General features: G+C 41.6%; 1 protein-coding gene across 2 annotated transcripts; it reads left to right on the forward strand.

Annotated features, from left to right (window-relative positions):
• The first annotated feature begins 819 nt into the window (after positions 1 to 819).
• Positions 820 to 18,374, forward strand: ahctf1 (AT-hook containing transcription factor 1). Of its 2 annotated transcripts, none has more exons than XM_088413770.1 (40): positions 820 to 997; positions 2,754 to 2,880; positions 3,016 to 3,166; positions 3,784 to 3,886; positions 3,972 to 4,152; positions 4,233 to 4,440; positions 4,560 to 4,676; positions 4,803 to 4,887; positions 4,964 to 5,114; positions 5,361 to 5,493; positions 5,813 to 5,994; positions 6,134 to 6,195; positions 6,446 to 6,574; positions 6,725 to 6,815; positions 6,903 to 6,992; positions 7,097 to 7,237; positions 7,398 to 7,502; positions 7,587 to 7,683; positions 7,763 to 7,886; positions 8,002 to 8,058; positions 8,178 to 8,327; positions 8,428 to 8,618; positions 8,767 to 8,911; positions 9,001 to 9,132; positions 9,386 to 9,533; positions 9,618 to 9,768; positions 9,840 to 9,938; positions 10,696 to 10,834; positions 10,931 to 11,146; positions 11,333 to 12,029; positions 12,135 to 12,401; positions 12,528 to 12,627; positions 13,559 to 13,668; positions 13,749 to 14,050; positions 14,128 to 15,744; positions 15,840 to 16,062; positions 16,144 to 16,284; positions 16,370 to 16,458; positions 16,909 to 16,988; positions 17,572 to 18,374. In XM_088413770.1, exons 2-40 carry the CDS (start codon positions 2,760 to 2,762, stop codon positions 17,771 to 17,773), a joined length of 7,527 nt encoding a protein of 2,508 aa, XP_088269896.1. In that variant the 5' UTR covers positions 820 to 997; positions 2,754 to 2,759; the 3' UTR covers positions 17,774 to 18,374. The 2 variants fall into 2 exon arrangements, with proteins under 2 accessions (XP_088269896.1, XP_088269895.1); XM_088413769.1 differs by lacking the exon at positions 820 to 997 and adding an exon at positions 2,533 to 2,580.
• The last annotated feature ends 872 nt before the right edge of the window (positions 18,375 to 19,246 follow it).

The following is a 19,246-nucleotide window of genomic DNA, read 5'->3' on the forward strand; positions in this document are numbered from 1 at the left end:
AATGCAACAATCAGAATGCTGTGTTGAGGTTAATTATACCAGAAGAGCAGATTAAGAGATAGTTTGTAAAAATAAAGGCGTTTGCCCACACGGAGACAAGTGGATATGGTCCACAGGTGAGTGACAGATCGAGACAATTTGAAGTTCTTCTAACGGCTTTATTACGGCACAATTTCAAACAAGTCAACAGCTCGTGAGTTACTGTCGTGTGATGTCGAGGAATCGAAGTCTAGTACGTAAATGTCCTCATCCGTTCCTTGTCAATGTAGGTTGTATTTTCCAAATGAGAGGTTGTGCGCAAAAAAGGAACCGGTCTAAGTGTTTAAATGACAACTCAGTCCATACATTAAAAACGTTTTTCACAATTCCACACATTTCCCCCCAGATCTCTCTTATCAGTCATACAATAAATACCAATTAATTAACAATTATTCGTTAATACGAAATTAAGTTCAGCGGTCGTGTTTTTCAAGAGAAAATGGCCTTAAAATAAACTGCAGTGTTTGTGTTTGCCAGGAGATGTCCATGTTTACAAACGTTTCAGAACCCGAACCCCATTTCGGAGAAATTTGCACAAATGGTTTGGTGTTTCAGTAAAGCTTCGTCTGGCCATCACCACTAAAGACTCCGGTGGATTCTCGACCAAAATACTTGTCGGCCACGCAGATTCCTATCAACCTCGGCAATAGTTCAGACCCTTTTCTCTGCAATACACTCGCCAACCAAAAGAGGGGGCAATGGGCGAGCCTACGTTTACATTCGCTAAAAATTCGTCAAAGAAGTGCTTAAACGCTTTTCCCTGTAGTGAAAATGGCGCTAGACGAAACCAATGCTTGAAGTTCCAAAAAAGCTTTCGGACTTGTCATCTATCAGAAACGCTAAGCGACTTAAGAGCAACATAAATGCCGTGCTGATTATGACGGCCAACGATCGGCACATTCGCCAATGATAACGAAGCCTTTGTTGATCCCGATAAAAGCCATCCAGAGGAGGCAAGGTAACATGACAACCACCGTAGCTGCTAGCGGGCGGCACGTTGCATCACGTTTTCCACTACTGTTCGAGGAGCTAGCTGAACGAGCCCGGTTTATTTAGCTTTCTTACAGATGAACAGATTCAATTTTTTAAAACGACTTGTAGTTAGTTAGACTTGTAACGAAACCACCACGATGCAGGTCGTAGCTGAGGTACATGCTAGTGTTTTCCCTGTCAGATCACACACCAACCAATCGCATTTCCATTGTTGCCGTTCAAAATTGAACGAATATTGTCATGTGATTACCCTGAAACTTTGTTTATCAAATGATCAAGGGACCAGAACGAGCGCGGCAGTTTGCTGTGATAACTGGTGGGGTTTTGTTTACTAATGTAAAAAACAAACATTGGATGAACGCGAGTGATCAAAGTTGCACATTTATTTAGCACACAACTACACTGCACAGAATCCAATTAAAACTTCTAAAACATCCGATATTCGACCATACCGTCGACTCTGCGTAGTTTTTTCCAACTTTTTTTTTATCTTTTAGTTGCACGCTATCATTCTTGACCTTGTGAAATAACTGCAGAACCTGATAACTTAGCCAAAGTGAATAATAGATTATTTGTAGCGTAAAAAAAGATAGCGAATAACGACTGGGATTGCTTCGCGTGACATCTGCAATAAACGCCGTGAAAAGCAACTGATTGAAACAACTGCTTGCTTGACATCACGCCTGCCAGCTGCCAAGCTAACGCTATGTGCTAACAACTGGTGATCCCGATCTCTACTCTGCCATGCTAGCCACAATCTCAGCATTCCAGGTCACGTGACATGTCACGTCTTGTGTCTTCGGCGGTCTCTGTAAGAGGATTTGTCCCTTACCTGCAGGACATGGACACTCAAAAGTCATTTGTTTTGTTTATTCATGCTCCCCTTACAGTGTCACTTCGATTTTGGGAAGATGGCCTAGTCATCGAAACTTACCTTGTTGCATCTTAATTTAATTTTGCATGGCTATAAATGTAGAACTGTGTGTTAGATCGTCGTTAAGAATACGTGTTCATGCTTTTCTCGTTTCTATATGTCTACTGACTGCCAGCCTCGTTGCGCGGGAGTCAGCTTGAATCCACGAATCATTTTCAGCACGTCCTAAAGGGGGCGCAACGTCCTAAGTGTGGCTAAACCTTTAAAAAAATAGACACAGAAAAGCCAGTGTTCTGCTTGCTGCAACATGTTTTATTAAATAATAGCTAAATAAAAAATATTGCTTTTGAAATATGATAAAGCACACTCACATTTGTTTTGCTACCTCTAAATGTTAATGCAGGCCTAATGTTATTTGTTGTTGGTGATCACAGTGTAACTAAGCCCCTTGACAATTTTGCTGACAAATGGACCACAACTGTGCTTTTAAAGAAGCTCGTTTGTCCCGTGAAACTGGGATTAATCACATGTTCTTATTTTACAAATCACAAGGTAGCAAGTAACAAAGAATACTTTTTTTTTTCAGCTTGAGTTCACAAATTTAGGGCCCGGAACCCAAAAGGTCGATTCATAACCAAGCCTTTGGTTTTTGTTATTTGTAACTTCATGTACAGGTACAGTGTATTTGCATGTAATGCCAGTACATAACAAAGCACGAAGTTTGAGTCTCTGAGATTTCATGTCCAGTTTTGGTGTATTGATCTTAAGTTTAACCTCGTTGTATCACAGCAATAAAATATATACATATGTACCGCATGTTTTAACATATCCTGTAATGTTCTGGCAGTGAGCCATGTATGAGCTTACTGCACAGGTCACCAGCAGCCTGCTGCCTTTCCCCGCGGTGACCCTCGAAGCTATGGGAAAGGATGAGGTCGCACTCGACTCTGTGCTTCGCGGAAAGTTTACTGTTGGTGAGTTTATTTCTCTCAAAAGAATGCATTATTCGGATTGAGCAGGGCTAATTTTTTCAGATCATTCGGAAAATGTTAGGATTTTTTTTTCCTTTAAATGAACACTAAAAAAAACTGTTTCCCATGTGCATGAAGGCCGTGGAAGTCATGCTTGGCTCGCCTGCGGCCCCCATCTCGAGTTTGTCCACGCACTGACCGCAGAACGTCTGTCTGCATACTGCTTTAGTGGTGAAGGGGAGCACCCTCCCAATGTCCTCACTGCAAGGAACTTCAGCTGGCTCAAAAGGTCAGTGTCCTGACTTGTGACAGTGTCACTTTCTTTCCAAATTAATTCCCTCCGCTATTATTTTCACTTTAATTTGTATACGTCTTGTATTTGTTTCCGTGAAATTAGAAACAACAAATTATTGCTTTTGATGAGGATGTTATCTACATCAAGGCTTAATACGGTGAATACTATGCTTGCAAATGGGGCTGGTAAAAGTTTAATCCCATCGTACTAGCCCAAGTGCATGTTTAAATGCTTCCAGCGCAGTTGCACTGTTTAAAATGACTTTAAAATGATTTGGGACTGTGGTCTACTCCATGCTTAAGGTACTATTTCTGCCAGTCAGAAGGGACATTTTTATTCTGTTGAATAATGTAACTACTGAACATAGTAATGTATGTTTATACTCTACATTTATGAATGTGTCCATTCAAGTTGCATGGTGTTATGCTCAATGGTCCTCTTCTTTTAAGTGCTTTCCCACCATCTTGTAGCATTTGTACATAATTCCATTAGATACGAATGCCTCACAGTGCTTGCAGTCTTTACTTTTTGTGGCGGTTCTTGGTGGATTTACTGTGTCATCTACTCAAATGCAAATATTATTTTGATAATGTCATTGATTTTATATCTAGATCTGGCTTGCTGGTAGGCTTAGAAGACACAGAAGGCAGTGTGCTGTGTCTCTATGACTTGGGACTGTCCAGAGTAGCCAAGGCTGTGATTATCCCAGGCAGGGTGAGTTTCCTTTTCCCTGCACTCGAAGACTTTGCAGCTCAATATGGGTTGTTCTTACAAAGTATTAATCTGCTTTTTGTCTTAGATCACAGCCATTGAGCCCTTAGTAAGCTACGGTGGAGCAAGCACTTCCACCCAGCACCTCCACCAGAGTCTTCGCTGGTTCTTTGGCATCGCCGCTGTTGTAACAGATCTCGGGCATGTTCTTCTCGTGGACCTCTGTCTGGACGACCTGTCTTGCAACCAGAGCGAGCTGAGGGCTTCAGGTGAGCAGCATCCACATTGACAGTTACAGGATTTTTCTGTGTGTTTGCATGCTAAGGCTGTCACTCCATTTGGATTTCAGACTTGCAACTAGTGACAAAAACCCCGAGAGAGATTCCCAGACTCAGAGAAGTGAGCAACAAAGAGGGCAGACACCTTTGCTTTCAGCTCAATAGGCCAAGTGGTGTATCAGCCACAGCCCTGCAGTATATCCCCAGAACAAATCAGTTGGCTGTGGGCTTCTCTGATGGCTACGTGCAACTATGGAACCTGAAGTCTCTCAGAAATGAGTGAGGCTTTCTCCTGTTTATTAATGTTTTTTATTTTTTTAATCTACATATGCATCATTGCCACTTCTTGATTTGTATATTACAAAGCAAGTATACAAATCCTGTTGTTGTACATGTAGATACCACTCCCATTTGGATGGTGGCAGAGTGCCCGTTCATGCCTTCACCTTCCAGGAGCCGGAAAATGACCCTAGGAACTGCTGCTACCTCTGGGTTGTCCAGTCTTCTCAAGATCAGTAAGTTAACATCACAATTAGACTATCCTTCTTTGTTATTTATTTTTTTTTCAAGCAGCTTACCTTTTCATGTGGGTTTTTTGGAGCCACCCAATCTTACATCTCTATTCCTTCACGCCCACACAGAGAGGGTGATACAGTCAGTCTTCGCTTGCTACAGATGGCGTTCAGTGAGCGGAAATGTCTAGCCTCAGGGAAGATCCTCTATGAGGTGGGAGGGTTATTACTGTTTCTCTTAAAGAGCATTTTCCACGCCTGCCTCCTCACCCTGTTGTTTTGCTTTTTAGGGTCTAGAGTACTGTGAGGAGCGTTACAATCAGGAGCTGGGTGCCGCAGCATTTCCCCTCAGAGCTCAGACCACCAACACCCGCTTGCTAAGCTGCCAGACTATTGAAAAATTCCGACCCCACCCAGACAGGGACGACGGCATGAATGAAGGTAAGAATGTTCACGTATTAGTAAGGGAAGAATCGAAACACTTGGCGATTACTACAACCAGAATTATATTGTAGTTATCCCAGATTTAAAAAAAAAAAATGTTTTAAGGCTCAAAAGTTCTACCAAATTACTCAAACGTTGGTTTATGCCTCTTGCTTAGTAGACTTGGGCGTAACCATGAATCGTCCTCACAATCATTTCTTTGTCACAAGTTGACAGCACCTTCTCCTTCCTCTTATCCTTCAGTTGCATCTCCAGACACCAGTGTTTCCATCTTTAGCTGGCAAGTTAAGGCCTACGGACAGGAAATGCCATCTACCTACATTGGGGTTTTTGACATCAACCGCTGGTACCATGCACAGATGCCCTACTCATTCAGGTACAATGGAGCTTGTGTGAATTCTTAATTCACCTGTATTATGTTGGCAAGCAACATCACAACAACTCGCCCGGTTCTGTTTGACTGTTGGACTATCCCCGACCGGCTTGTTCGGACCTTGTTCCTTGAGTAGATTGTCATGCGCTCAATGTACCTGTCACTGCTGCAGAAGCAAAGAAAAAAATTAATGGAAGCTCAATGGAAGCACCTTCAAATTGAAATTGTACTCGAAATTCTAGAAGTATTGCTTTTACATGGGTGAAACACATGTTTTGTTGCACTACATGCAATCAATTTCATTGTTTGTTTGTATTCATAGAATGGGTGAATCTCTTCAGAACTGTCCCTATCTTGCTGTCTGGTGTTTGGACCCTGTGACGCAAATGGCTTCTCAGAATGTCTTACTGGATGTGGTTGTACAGGATCACAGTCTCAGTAGGGGTTTACCGTTAACATTCCCCCCACCAGAGCAGTACTTCAACCCGACTGCATATAACTTTGGTAAGTGAGTCACTTAATTTTTTTGTTTTACTACATTTTTTTGGAAGCTCTGGTTGCTCGTTTGCACAGGAATTCTTTTTTCGGAAAACATAATAGTTTAATTTAGTTGTACTTTTTTTTATTCTTATTATTGTTACAGATGTTACCTGTTTGTTCAAGTCAGGAGTTGTTCATTCCACCTGCTCTGGATATCAGAAACAGGTTTGTGACATTCATTGGAAATATGTATATCCCTGTCCAGTGTTAACTGTAATTTTTATTATTCATATCCCGTCTTGAACCTGCATTTAAGAACTGCACCCAAAAGAAACACATTCCCCACTTAGCAATCAAAATTGAATCTTAAGAAAGTCTTAAGGAAAACCACAAATGAAGTTAAATTCTCGGTAATTGCATCATCCTGCCACCAAAGTTTTCATATAATTATTTGAATGAAAATATGTTCCTCCAGACCCTAAGCTTTTTGAAGAAAGCGGTTCCGTGTTCCAGTGATGTCATCTCCCACAGCTACTCGCATTGCCTCACATCGGGCCTTTTGGCATCTCGTATTGGGGATGCCCACACTTCCAGTCTTTCTCAGGTGCAAAAATCCCCTTATATATACTGTACTGTATATATAGATATATAATTCAAACCACTGGGCCGTAGGCCTTGAATTTCTTTTACTCAGTTCTGTGGTTCGACATCAGTTTTTGTTACATATTTTGCGACATTTATCCATTTCTTATAGGAGGAGCAGCTGGACGGCATCCTGTCAACTGCAGTGGAGACTAGCTCTTTAGGGCTGATCACTGGTTGTATCAAGCAGTGGACTGCAGAGGGTAAGACTCCCTCTCCAGAAAGGCATTGTTTCTCTTTGGTGCTATTTCATTTAGCGTTTGATACTTATTTTTATTATGTTCCATCAGAACAACCAGGCTCTGCGCTAAACCTGCGCTACATTTTGGATTGGGCCTGGAATAAAGTGACGCATGCAAAGGAGGAATTGGATGGAATTTGTAAGTTCCTGGACATTCTCATCTGCAATAGAGCAAGATGTTGTAAAACTCTCGACTGGGAGGAAAAAGGGCCTTTAATATGTTCTTGTTAATATGTTCCCAAGGTGCACCTCTGTTCGACGGTTCGTCCAATTTCATTGACACTCAGACAATGCAGTTGCTGCAGCACTGCCAAAGACTGCTGGAGAATCTCAGCATCATTTTCCACTGTCTGCTCACTGAAGCCCAGGAGCTCACGCAGAAAGGTAATGCGCCTGCCACCATACTGTAATTGTGATAAATACAGTGTCCGTTCCTTCTATTTTGGCTCTTATTTCATTAAATGTTTGTCATTCATTAAATAGTTTTTATCTTCAAGATGATTGGTAGTTGTCAATATTGACTGCTCCCTTTTGGTTTGTGCAGGTCTTGTGGGTCTGATCAACAAAAACTTGACATCTAGTCTGATTTCAAAATATGCTCAAGTGGTTCTCTGGTTCTGCCGCATTGGCCTATTGCCTGAAGGATCTGGTAAATATTTTTGGGAAGAGCCTTTTTTGTATGATGTTTTATGAGTTTCCTCTGTACCGATTGTAACTGGTGCATTTTCTATAGATTTTGATGCCATGCAGATCTCCAGGCCTTTCTACAGTCACTCGGTCATTAGCAACTATTACACTCTTCGTAGGGAAGAGCTCACATCTTTGGCAAAGTGAGTACTTTTTTTAAAGATGTTTTTTTCCCTCCCTTAACTGCATTCCAGCAATGTATTGCCCATACTTTTGTCACAGAGGAAAGTGGTGTGCAGACTGCTTGATGATCGACAGTTTGGTCGGCCAATGTGGAGAACAGTTGGCCAGCTTGTGGAAAAGGGATGAAGGTGGAACAGGACTGTATCCACCACCTACCCTTCATGTATGCCAAAGTGTACATTTTAAAACATAAGTCAATACACATACTATACTTTACATAGGTGATGCAACACCATCCATGACCAGCTGATGATTCATTATAAATTTCTCATCTACAGGCTTTACTGGATATTTACCTTCTGGAGAATGTTGACGAGGCTGCAAAACATGCAATTGTATCCTTCAAGCATGAGTCAGACATTTTGCATTCATTTTCATTTTGTTTGTACTCAGATGTCCATTTTATCAATTTGTTTGGTCCAATCACGGTGTGATAGCCTTGACTTGTTCTTAGGTATTCTACTTATTGTTAGATGTAATGTACTCTTTCCCCAATAAAGACGGAGGAGCATCAGTGGAGTCTTTTCCCACAGCTTTTGACATGCCAATGGGATTAGTTCAACTAGTGCAAGGCCTTTGGATGCTGGACCACCGTGACCATCAGGTCGGCACATGCAAATATATTAATAAAATGAAGTGAACTGTCAACTTTACTAGTGTAACTCCTACATGCTAACATGTTTTTCTCACCCCTATCTAATCAGACTTCATTTGAACCACTCCTGAATCCGGCTGCTTCTCAATGTCACTTTGAGTGGCAACATGAGCGCATCCTTCAAGCGCTAATGTGTCAAGGTCAATATTCTGTGGCACTCCGCTACTTTCACGTCACAAAACCCCCCATTTCCTCCGTCTCCCAGGCCAGATTGTGTCTGTCTGTACTGCTACACAACAGGTGAGCTGACCAACAACAATATGGCATCGTTTTCGCTGATAGCACATGTTCATGAATGAATCATATTCAAGAATTCTGAGTTGAACTTTAAATATTGCACTGAAAGTGATTGTTGTTTTTAAGGTAATTTGCTTATCTTTGAATCCAGGTGTCTCACTGAGGCATTGGCATTACTAAGGCAACACTCGAATCATCTCAACTCGGCCGAGCTGCTTGGCTTCCTGTATGAAAGCTGCCAGGAGCTGGGCTTGATCAAAGAGCTGCTAAAATTGCCCCTTGGTCCAGTTGAACAGGTCACTTCAAAGAAGCTCTATAAAGATAATAAGACTTGTAATTTGCCTTTGTTTTTATTGTTTTGTTTTGGGTTTTTTTTATAATATAGGATACCTTAGAGAAGTTTCTCCAGGGTACAGGCGGTCTCCAAAACAGGGAAATACTGATGGTTCATTATCTTCAGCAAGCCAACTACATAGCTGCCTTGAGACTCAACCACAACCTCAAAATGCACTTTGTGGTATGACACCAAACTCCTCAAATACAGAGAGAACTTGAAATCCCCTGAATTACAAAGCAATTAATGATTGCAAGTAGTTTCCGTCTTAACTCTTGGGATTATCAAGCATTACTGTAATTATTTGTCATATTTTGATATCACCTTAATGTATGATTGGTCACATAAGTGTTTCAACCAAGCAGCTTGATTCCCGTAGTGTATACCATAGTGATACCTATAGTTGTGTTTTGTTTTGTTTTTTCTGTACCGCTAGAATGAGCGAGACCCAAAGCTTAAAGAGCGGACACAAACCCGCAATTCCATATTGGAGCAATATGGCAAAGTTCTGCCCAGAGTTCAGAGAAAACTGGCGATGGAGAGGGCCAAACCCTACCAACATCCCAGCACCGTCCACAAAGAAGGTAACATGAGCATGAAACAATCGAAAGCCTTCATGTAAATCTTCTCAATTTCATATCTTAATATAATTTCCCACTGTGGTGCAGTGAATTGTCCACAGCCGTTGTCAACCTTAAGCAAGCGCTCTGCCAATGATAAAGTGATATCTAGAGCGGGATTCATCAATAATGTCTTGAACAAAATTGAGGAGGTTTGGTTGGGTAAAGCGAACAAACCTCTGTCTTCCCCTCCTAAATGGTAAGCAAACAGCAAGTTAGTTCAAGCATTGTTAAATTGTTGACTTACATATGTCTTACTTCACCTTTCAGTCCAAAAACCTCCGGATTCCTGAGTCCACCACCTAGTCAAGCCCAACCAGAACCCTTCCTGGGAACTCCAATAACTATGAGCTCAAAACGAAAGTCAAGGTACTTCATAGTAAAGCATTGTTTCATCAATCATCGACCTTTTTGTATTTTCCAAGTTGTTTAAAAATGCAACCAACTCTGTAAATGACCATAATTTTAGATAAAATAAATGTTTTGGACTTACCTGAATATTTGTGTGCTTTGCTAGCATGATTCAATTGTGTGGAACAAACTGAAAAAAGGAAAAAAAAATCAGTTTAATTTTTGTTAACTCGTGTAAGTTAGGTGTAGTTAGTTTTCGTTATTCAATTCAGTTACCTGCTTGGTAAAATTACTAGAGGTGAAACAAGTTCTGAAGTCATTTGAGTACCTTTTGTTCAGCAAAATACTTTTGACGTTTTGACTTTAAACGTTGGTCTTTCATATTTCATTGGAAATATGTTATATATGTTATATATATGTTAAGTATTTTTCTCCCCACTACTTGATATTAGAGTTCGATATTCTGTAAGACACCCCAATACTGAAACTACACAATAGCTGCATCCCTAAAAATGACTAAAATGCATGAAGGTTTTTTTTTACTTTTTTTTTTTTTTCAAATATCTCAAAATTATTAATGATAAATGTCTCAAATATGTTTTTTTTTCTGTCATTATTTGCACCATCCACTCCTAGTGGTCTTGCCATTTAAAAATGACATTCTGGGCTTTACTTTGCTGTATAATGTAATCATTTGTAATAACTATTGAAAATATTCGAGTTTTTCCACAGTCCTCTTTAATTTTTCACCTTGCCTTGCTTTCACATTTGACAGGCTGATCAATTCTGTGGTTCAGCCTTCTTGTCACACCCCTCGACCCCATTGCAGTCCTGCAAGACCTTCTTGGGCCATTCCAAAAAGCACCACTAAGGCCCCTGAATTCAGCCTGCTGCAAACTCCACTGATTGTAAAGGTGAGGCCAAATGTAGATCCTTTGTCATCTATAAAAGCTATATTTGCTGAATTTTCTCTAAAATTTGCACATATATCTTTCTTGTTGTCCTGTCAGCGTGCTCGTGCTCTGGCTGCTTCCAGTGGCGTCTTCTCAGCGTTCACCCCTCAATCCATCCTCCGCAGTAGCCAGAGGCCCTCTCCCATTGCCACTCCCTCTGCATCTCCAGGACGCTCCATCACCCCTCCGCTTCGCATCAAAGAGAGCAGGATCACTTTTAGTGAATTGGCCAGGTCGCCTGAACTGGAAAAGGACATGCACTGGACCAATGGGGTAAGACCAGGGCTTCTCACAAATTTTTGGGTACAGGGATTTGGGGTGCCAGTCCGGTCACTGACTGTAAGTTGCAGGGCCAGCAAAACTATATTTTAAAAAAATAAATAAAAATGTAAGTTGTAGTATGAAAAATACAGTAAGTAAAATGAACTACAAATAATCTCGAACCATTTTCTTCTGTAGATTGCAGCAGATGGTGAGATTAATCTACTCACCAGAGGAGCCAGTCTTTCTCACACACGCAAAACCTGGTCTGCACAAGATGATGAACATGAAGAAGCAGAGCTGCCTCATGTGAAGTTCATTCCTCCCCCGTGTCGTATTCCCTCACCGGAGCTGAGATGTTCTGTGAAGGAAACATTCCCTATCCACGAAGCTGCTACATTAACCAAATCATCAGACGTGGCACAAGGTCGACTTAGCTTGAGCTTTGACACAAGCCAAGCATCTTTCCACTCGATAGACACCACTCTGGAGTACTACGAAGCAGATGAACATCAGGAGGACGAGCACGTCGACCCAGATAAAGATGATGTTGTGACTGTGAACCTCAAATTTTCCAATGATCAAGAAGCAGAGCATAACTCTATTTCAGCGACTGAGTTGACCTCTTTGCAAATCTCAAATATTGCTGAAAATAAAGACCAGGAGCTCGAACAAAAGACGTTAGAAGATGTGGAGGTGGAGATCGCTGTGGCATGTGAGGATGAAAAAGAAGAAGAATCTGGGTTTAAAATGGAGAACCAGATAAACAAGTTGACCAGTGAACAAGTAAATATTCAGGTTAATGACAAAGAAGAAGTTGAGTGTGAAATGGAGAATGAATCGGGTAGCAAACAAGAAGATGCCGAAGTTATTGACCAAGAACCTTCTTGTCAGGGTAATTATGTTTACGGAATCACATCAACCACAAAAATGACCTTTTTTTTCCCCCTCAACTCATTGTGTGACATGACACATTCTTTTGACATGTTTCTGTTTCTAGGCGATGAGCTGGTGGACACTGCCCAAGAAATAGAATCTCAGCCTCAATTAATGATCACCATGGAGAACATGGCCCAGTCGGACGTTCATCAATCCCCTGCCAGTTTTGAGGACCTGAACACACATGGAGAGTCTCAGGCAGTCACGATCACCCAGCATGTGATCGCATGTGAGGATGGTGAAGCCACAAAATTCATCCAGCGCATGAATGCATTTGAAGATACTGAAGCCGCAGATGTAAAAGCAGAAGATATGGAACAACCAACAGGTGTGTCTTGGAAATACATCTTACGAAATACAACACTGTACTTCATCTGACACAATTAGTTTTTTTTTTTTTTTTTTTTTACTTAATTATTCTCTGTTTTACCAAGAGCTTTTTTTTTTCCCTTAGATCTGACCGTCTTTGTGGAGCAACAGTTATTTGGTAGTGGTCTCTCTCCTCCTCTGACCCGCTCTGGAATTCATGTCTTATCACAGACAGTCCCCAGCAGGTTTGTGTTTTTAATTAAAATTTAATCTAAAAATGACTAACACAAGGCATAGATTTCAAATATTGAAATACAAATGTCTTTTTCCGCTTTGTTCAAGTTTACTTATTTAGATAGCAGTGTGATAGTATGCTATCATAATCTACACAAGCCAAGCTTTTTGCCTTGGACTGTTTCAACCAGGAATCATAATGCTAGTTATCAACATGTCGATGTTAGGTAATTGATGTATTGATAATCTATCAGTCAACATTCAAGTAAGCAAGGTATTGTTTCATCATAGTTTAGGCATTGTGGATTTAGTTAAAGTATTGAGAGACCCTGGCAAAGTGTGATGCTGAATCATTTCTAACAAAAAATTAGGGGCCGATCAAATAAATCTGTTGATAAGATCATTCTGTAGGCCAGTCATTCAAAAAAAAAAGCAACTCTTAATTTTTACAATAATAAGGTCAAGTCAAGGTCATCAATGCAAGGAAGGTGAATAAAAAATGACTTTATACACAAATGAGTCAAAGTTTGTTTAAAACAAAACAATCTTAAAATACGTAGTCCAACATAAATTGACTCATTCACTCCCAAGATTTTTTTTTGTTTTTAAGGCATCCAGTTTTTTTTTTTTTTTTTTTTTAAACCCTCTGCATTCTCCTATTAGGCTTGAGGAGCGTCTAAAATAGGCTGGTACTGAATTTGTTAAGCATAACTTTGTTAAATAAGACATCTATTCAACTACATATCACAATAATTAATATTTATGATATCACTAATTATGCAATGCATTCTTTGAACCAATTAATCACCCAATTAATCCATAATCAGAATTTTATTTCTGCCAAATTTCAGCAAAGAAAACCAGAAAAAAAAAAACCATGTAGGTGAATTTGGTCCCTACATATCTCCGGAAAGATAATCCCCCTCTCCTGCTTTGTTTCAGCGAGGTAGAAGTGGAAGAGCAGGCTTCTGCCGAAGCTCCACCCGTGTTCAACAGCCAAAAATCCAGCGCTTCTGTGACCTCTTCCGAGCCAACAGTCACAGACTCACACTGTGAGGAAGACACATAAATGGCGACATGGTTCCTTGTGGCTCATTTACATGCTCACAGGCTTTTTCTTCTTTTCTTCTAGCTGTTGTTAGTTTGAACGATAGCGAAGAACTTTCAAGCTCTGAGTCTGAAGAGGTGGAACCCGAGGAAGATGAAGAACAGGAGGGAGATGAATCTGATGAGGAAGAGGAAGAGTGTAATGAAGCGGAAGAGGACTCCGGTAGTGATGTGGAGATCATTGAGGAGGTTAAGGGTAACGGCAGTCTCCGAGCCCTTCCAGCCACCTCTGCATTTGTTGATGAAGAACACAATCACTTCTTAACGACTTTTTCGGAGCAGGAAGCTTCAGAGTTTCCTCTGTTACCACCAGGTGTTGAGATGAAGGTATCGTGCAAATAAAAATATAAATCAAACGGATGCGAGTGTTGGTCCAAAAAGTACTCTTGTTTTTATGATTCCAGATGGTCGGGGAAGAAGGAGAGGTAATAATGGTGAGACTCGGCGCTGATACGGAAGCAATGGAGGCGCTAGATGGCGAGGGTCCAGGGTCATCCTACGTGGAGCTCAAACCTTCAACCACTCTTCTCGTTCCTCTCGAGTTTGTGGACGCTCAACAGGAGGCGATTGACAACACGCCTCTCAACCCGCCTGAGTTGCAGCAACCCGTCGAACGAGACGAGCAGAAATGCGAAACTCCTGGCACCTTCTCCCTGATGCTGGACATGGACGAGGACAGCAGTAAAGAGGCTGATAAATTGCCCATGGAGGATTATGCGCAGTCATCGGACCCGATAGCGGTGGCTCCTGTGGACCTGGTAGAAGAACCAGAGATTATTCTTCTGGCACCAGATGCTCTCGAGTCAGAGGCGACCACGCAAAAAGATGAGGGGGAGGAAAGGGAGTCTGTTGATGGGAATGAAATCAATGGGCAAACTGAGTCACAGAACACTTGCCATGAGGCTCAACTGAAAGTGGAAGAGCCTCAAGAAGAAATTAATGCTGAGGAACTTGAGGCTGCCGCTCTACCAGACTCTGAGCCTGTCCCACTAGAGGAACCTGCAGAAGCTTTGGAGCACAGAGATGGGGAAAATTCTGTGATGGCACAAGATGCCAATGTGGAAATGGAGCAAGAGGAAGGTAAAGCTGAACATCTGGAGGTCCAGAAAGTTTCTGAAGACAATGTGCCTGCTGGGACGGAAGGAACGGTCAATCATTCAGAGACCATGAGCTCATCGGAAGAGGAGCAGCAACATCTCAACCCCGCAGATGTGGATAACAGAGAAGAGTGTGTATCTGGGCCCAGTAATGAAGTAGTTCAAGATTTCACTTCCATCGATGAACCCGATTATCATCTCCCAGCGACCTCAGCTTCGGACAGGAAGAACACCATTCAGTTCACACGAATGACTAAACGGCCAAGGAGAGTGGTTGCATTCCCTGATGAACCAGAACAGGAGGCGGCACAGGAAACCACAGTGGTCCCCACCACACCCACGCGAACACTGAGAAAGAAAGAAACCAATGTCCGAGCCAGCACACCTTGGAGAAGCTCTCGCAAACCTCCACCTGAAGTTTCTCAAGTCCAGGAGGAAATTCCAAAGAAGGTCCAGCGCCAGGAAGAGGATATGGAGGATGATGATGACGATAATGCAACTGCAGCTTTACATATTCATGGTGCATCTCCATCCAGGCGACGAGCTTCTCAAAGAGCTGCTTCTATAAAAAGCACGAAAACAAGGAAAAGTAAGGATGAGCCTGACCCGGAAGATGCGCTCACTAATGCAAATATTGCTTCTAAAGCAGCCACCAGAACTTCCATCTTGGCCAAACGCACCATCTCTCAGTCAAACACGCCCAGGAGGTCCAGTCGTCGGGTCACAAACACCAGCGAGACGCAAAGGACAATGGAGGTTTTAAAAGAGGAGGGCGACAAAGCACAGGTGGCGGTTTCCCCACTGTCGGTCACACGCAGCACAAGAAAGACGAGGCTAAAACCATCAAACGACGAAGAAGGTGGAACTCAGCCCGATTCAAGCCCAACAAGAACGAGGCGCCAGTCCAGGCGTGTTACTCCAAAGGTCAGCATTAACCTTATGTTCATTTATACTGGGGATTGATTTTATCATACATATATATACATATATATATATGTAAATTACCTTGTAAATCTCAGATTGCAGCGAAGATGGAGGCGAGCATCGGTCCCGGCAAGGGTGAGCCCAACCTGAGCAGCGCTGCACGTCACACGAGTCTCCGGCGGATAACCAGAGGCAAACTGTGGGACCATCCAGAGGAAGGCGTTTTCTTACTGGCCACACCGTTGGAGGTGGACTCTGAAACCCCGGTAGCAGGCGCCCTCATCAAGAGGCTCCAGGAGGAAGAAGAGAAGCAGAAAGGTGGGACGTCATTTTCGAAACGGGACATGGAGGCCAACATGCTCACGCGGGCTTGGCTTTGGCGGCTGCTATTATTCCCAGGAGGAGTTGTCAGAAAGATGTCGGGGACTCGGAGGAGTAAGAGATCATCTGCAGATGTCCCGGTGGCAGATTCGGCAAAGGACGAGACCAGCCCGGCAGAAGATTCATATGTTTACTTGCCCTCGCGGAGGAGAACAAGAAGTAATCATTATATTCACTAAAACTTCACCAGTTAGGATTTTGAACCAGGTTGGTCCTCACATTGGAATGCGGTTGTCTGTCTCAGCAAGCAGAGCAGAGTCTCCAGGCCCCAGTGGAGATGTTCCGGTGGCCGTCACCCGTAACACCAGAAGTAGTTCCAAAACGTCTTCAAAGGTAAGCATTTACAAATGGAACACACAATTCTGCACACCCTATTTTTTTTTTCCCTATTCTTGCCCGCTGCGTTATAGGTCACTAAGAAAAAACAAACAAAAACAGTACTGTACATATATCTTAACAAAAAATAACTGTGGAAGTCACCTTGTAGAATATTATTTGAGTAAAAATCTGAGATTTGTTTAAAGTAAAATTCTCAAAGCTGTGAGTTGTTACTGTCTGTATATTTGAATTAAATGTTTAAATTCAGATGACTTTGTTTGTGTAGTTAAGGAGCTGTGTTTTTTCCTCAGACTGACCATCATGCCACGCGCAACAATTTTGTCCACTGCTAGTGTGGACAGATTTGTAATCCTTAGTGGTAGCAATACATGTTTCAATATTGCTTCAGTGTTTTACTCTGAAAGTAATGAAATGTTTTGGCTTCAATTGTTCTATGCTTTTCAGGAATTTACTTCAGATGAAGACCATGCGGGAGAAGTGAAAGCTGTTTCCAAAAGCAGAACAAGTGCCAAACGAACAGCAAGGTGTGATAAACTGTTTTGACCAAGTCAACCTCAACAAATACAGTGGTGCTTTGACTTATACAATTAATTTGTCCTTTGACTAAACTTGTGAAACAAACACGCTAATCTCATTTTCTCTTCCCTCATTGAAAGAAATGGAAATGCCATTCTTTCATTCATTCCATTCCTGCAAAAAACAGGAACAAAAATTTTAAGAGCTTTGTTGGAAAATAAAAATAGCACTCCAGTATTATAATTTTAAAGAAATACAGTAATAATAGAATGAAGTGACTCAAACGTTTGTGCAAGATAATAATTCAATGAGCATTGAGCAACTCCTTCCGATGTGCACCTGGGCCGCTAGAGGGCAGTATACCACACAGTATACCACATTCATCCAACAGGTTTTCATCATTTTGAAATGATATCGCCCCCTGCCATTGACTAAAATTGACATCATAGTACGCTCTGGCTCACATTGCAAACGTCACGTGGTCAAACACTGAAAGCTGATCCAAGATGGATAAGTGTTGGAAAGAAAATAGGGGTTTGCTGTATTTGTAAAATGTATTTATTTTGTTATCCTTTCACACTCCGCCTCCAGATCCACGCTGGCCCGAGAACCCCTTCCCCTAGTTGAAGCGGCTCTGATATCGCCACTGCCCAGCCCTTCCAATCAGGCCCCGCAAGCCCAGAACGCGGGAAACGTTCGGGAGACTCGAACGTTGTTCAGCATGAGTCTCCGCCGTAAACGCATCATGGACAGCATTTCCACAAAGCCTGTCACACGCAGAAAAAACCTCTGAATCATAATTGGTGTTTCAACTCAAAATTGCTGCTCGGTTCATTTGGAGGAAATTGTTGTTCAAGGCTGCGTCCGTGGCCGTTTTGTTGCGGTCTGAATCCGGCAGCCAGCAGCTTCTTGTTAGTTCCAGAGGCGCCTGTTCAAAGGATCCAGAGAAAAGTCGCTTTGCTTCTAATATGGAACTTTTTTTTTTAACTGTTGAATTTTAAACCTCCTGGAACGCTGCTAAGAATAAATGCAAACAATTTTTCTAACAATGTGTAAATAATTATTTTCCAAAAGTGAAATAATAAATCCTAAAGAATTATATTCATCTGGGAATTTTATCTACTTAATATTCAATCACACTGGTAGTCTTAAGTTTTGATGTGATGGGTTGGGCACACACGTTGAACTTGTGCTAATAAGTTTGGACTCTTCCTACTTGGAATATTGTACAGTGTGCAAAGATGAAAACAAAAAAAACATTTTGGATTTGTTGATTTGAGCATTGTGTGGCTGATACATAGGCTATTTTCTGAAGAGTGCGTTTCAAATGTCCTATTTTTTGATGAAAACTGCTCTTTGATAAATACATTAAAGATGAACAAATTTCCTGTGCAGTCGTCGTGTGTGCTTCTCCCAGTCAAGTGCCGTTCACTCCTTGTGAAGGTCCTTCTTGAAGGCTCAAAAGGTAACAAGGTTTTTCTCAACGCAAATTGAAACAAATCCCTGCAGTTTAAATCAAATACATGATACTTTTTGTTTTCTGGGGAAGCAAATGTTACCAATAGGTTATATTGCCCGTTACATACAGGCCTGGCAAATGATGTCGCATGCATATAAATGATTCATGGTTCAGGCTGAAGGCAAGGTAAAAGTGAAACCTGAGCTACTGTAAAGTACAAGTAGTACTGTTCAGGGTAATTAGCATAAAATACTTCAAAACAACGCACACATCAAGTGTTGCGTACCACTAATTATATTTCAAGATATTTCAAATTTCCTGCACGTTGCATTGTCTCATTGTGCAGCATGTAACAGGACACAGGTGTGAGAGTGTATGTGAGTGTGTGAGCTTGTGTTAGAGAGATAGTGTGTGTCGCTTGGTCTGTTTCATTTCTCCATTGTCAAACCCATCAAACATGCACGGCAGGGATTGTGTCAAAGTAGCTGTCAGAGTCCGACCATTTAACAAGGTCAGTGTGTTTTCATTCTCCCTAACAGAAATACAGGAACAGTTATTCTACAAGCAGTTTCAGTACTTGTTCTTGTTTTGAATTTACTGAATAATTTGGGCAGTCTTTCTCAAATAGTGGGGCAGGGGGTGCGGATGACCTCAGGAAAATGCTTTGTTTTTGCCATGTCAAGTGTAACTGCAATAAAATGAGGCTGGGCATTTTTTTTCTTTTTTTTAAATTTCATGTATTTCGAAGCACTTGGTTATTTTTTTCTGTTTTAGACTCAACTGTAACCTGTATAAACGCTTTAAAAA

This window comes from Hippichthys cyanospilos, chromosome 4 (genome assembly GCF_059441005.1).
Source record: "Hippichthys cyanospilos isolate Australia breed blue-spotted pipefish chromosome 4, RoL_Hcya_1.0, whole genome shotgun sequence".
In the NCBI taxonomy this organism is placed as follows: domain Eukaryota; kingdom Metazoa; phylum Chordata; class Actinopteri; order Syngnathiformes; family Syngnathidae; genus Hippichthys; species Hippichthys cyanospilos.

Excerpts from the sequence above, each read along its gene's own strand:
- ahctf1 (XM_088413770.1), top strand. The coding sequence starts at position 2,760 with ATGTATGAGCTTACTGCACAGGTCACCAGCAGCCTGCTGCCTTTCCCC. Across the intron at positions 6,993-7,096 it reads GGAGGAATTGGATGGAATTT|GTGCACCTCTGTTCGACGGT; the intron begins GTAAGTTCCTGG and ends TATGTTCCCAAG. Across the intron at positions 12,628-13,558 it reads TCACAGACAGTCCCCAGCAG|CGAGGTAGAAGTGGAAGAGC; the intron begins GTTTGTGTTTTT and ends GCTTTGTTTCAG.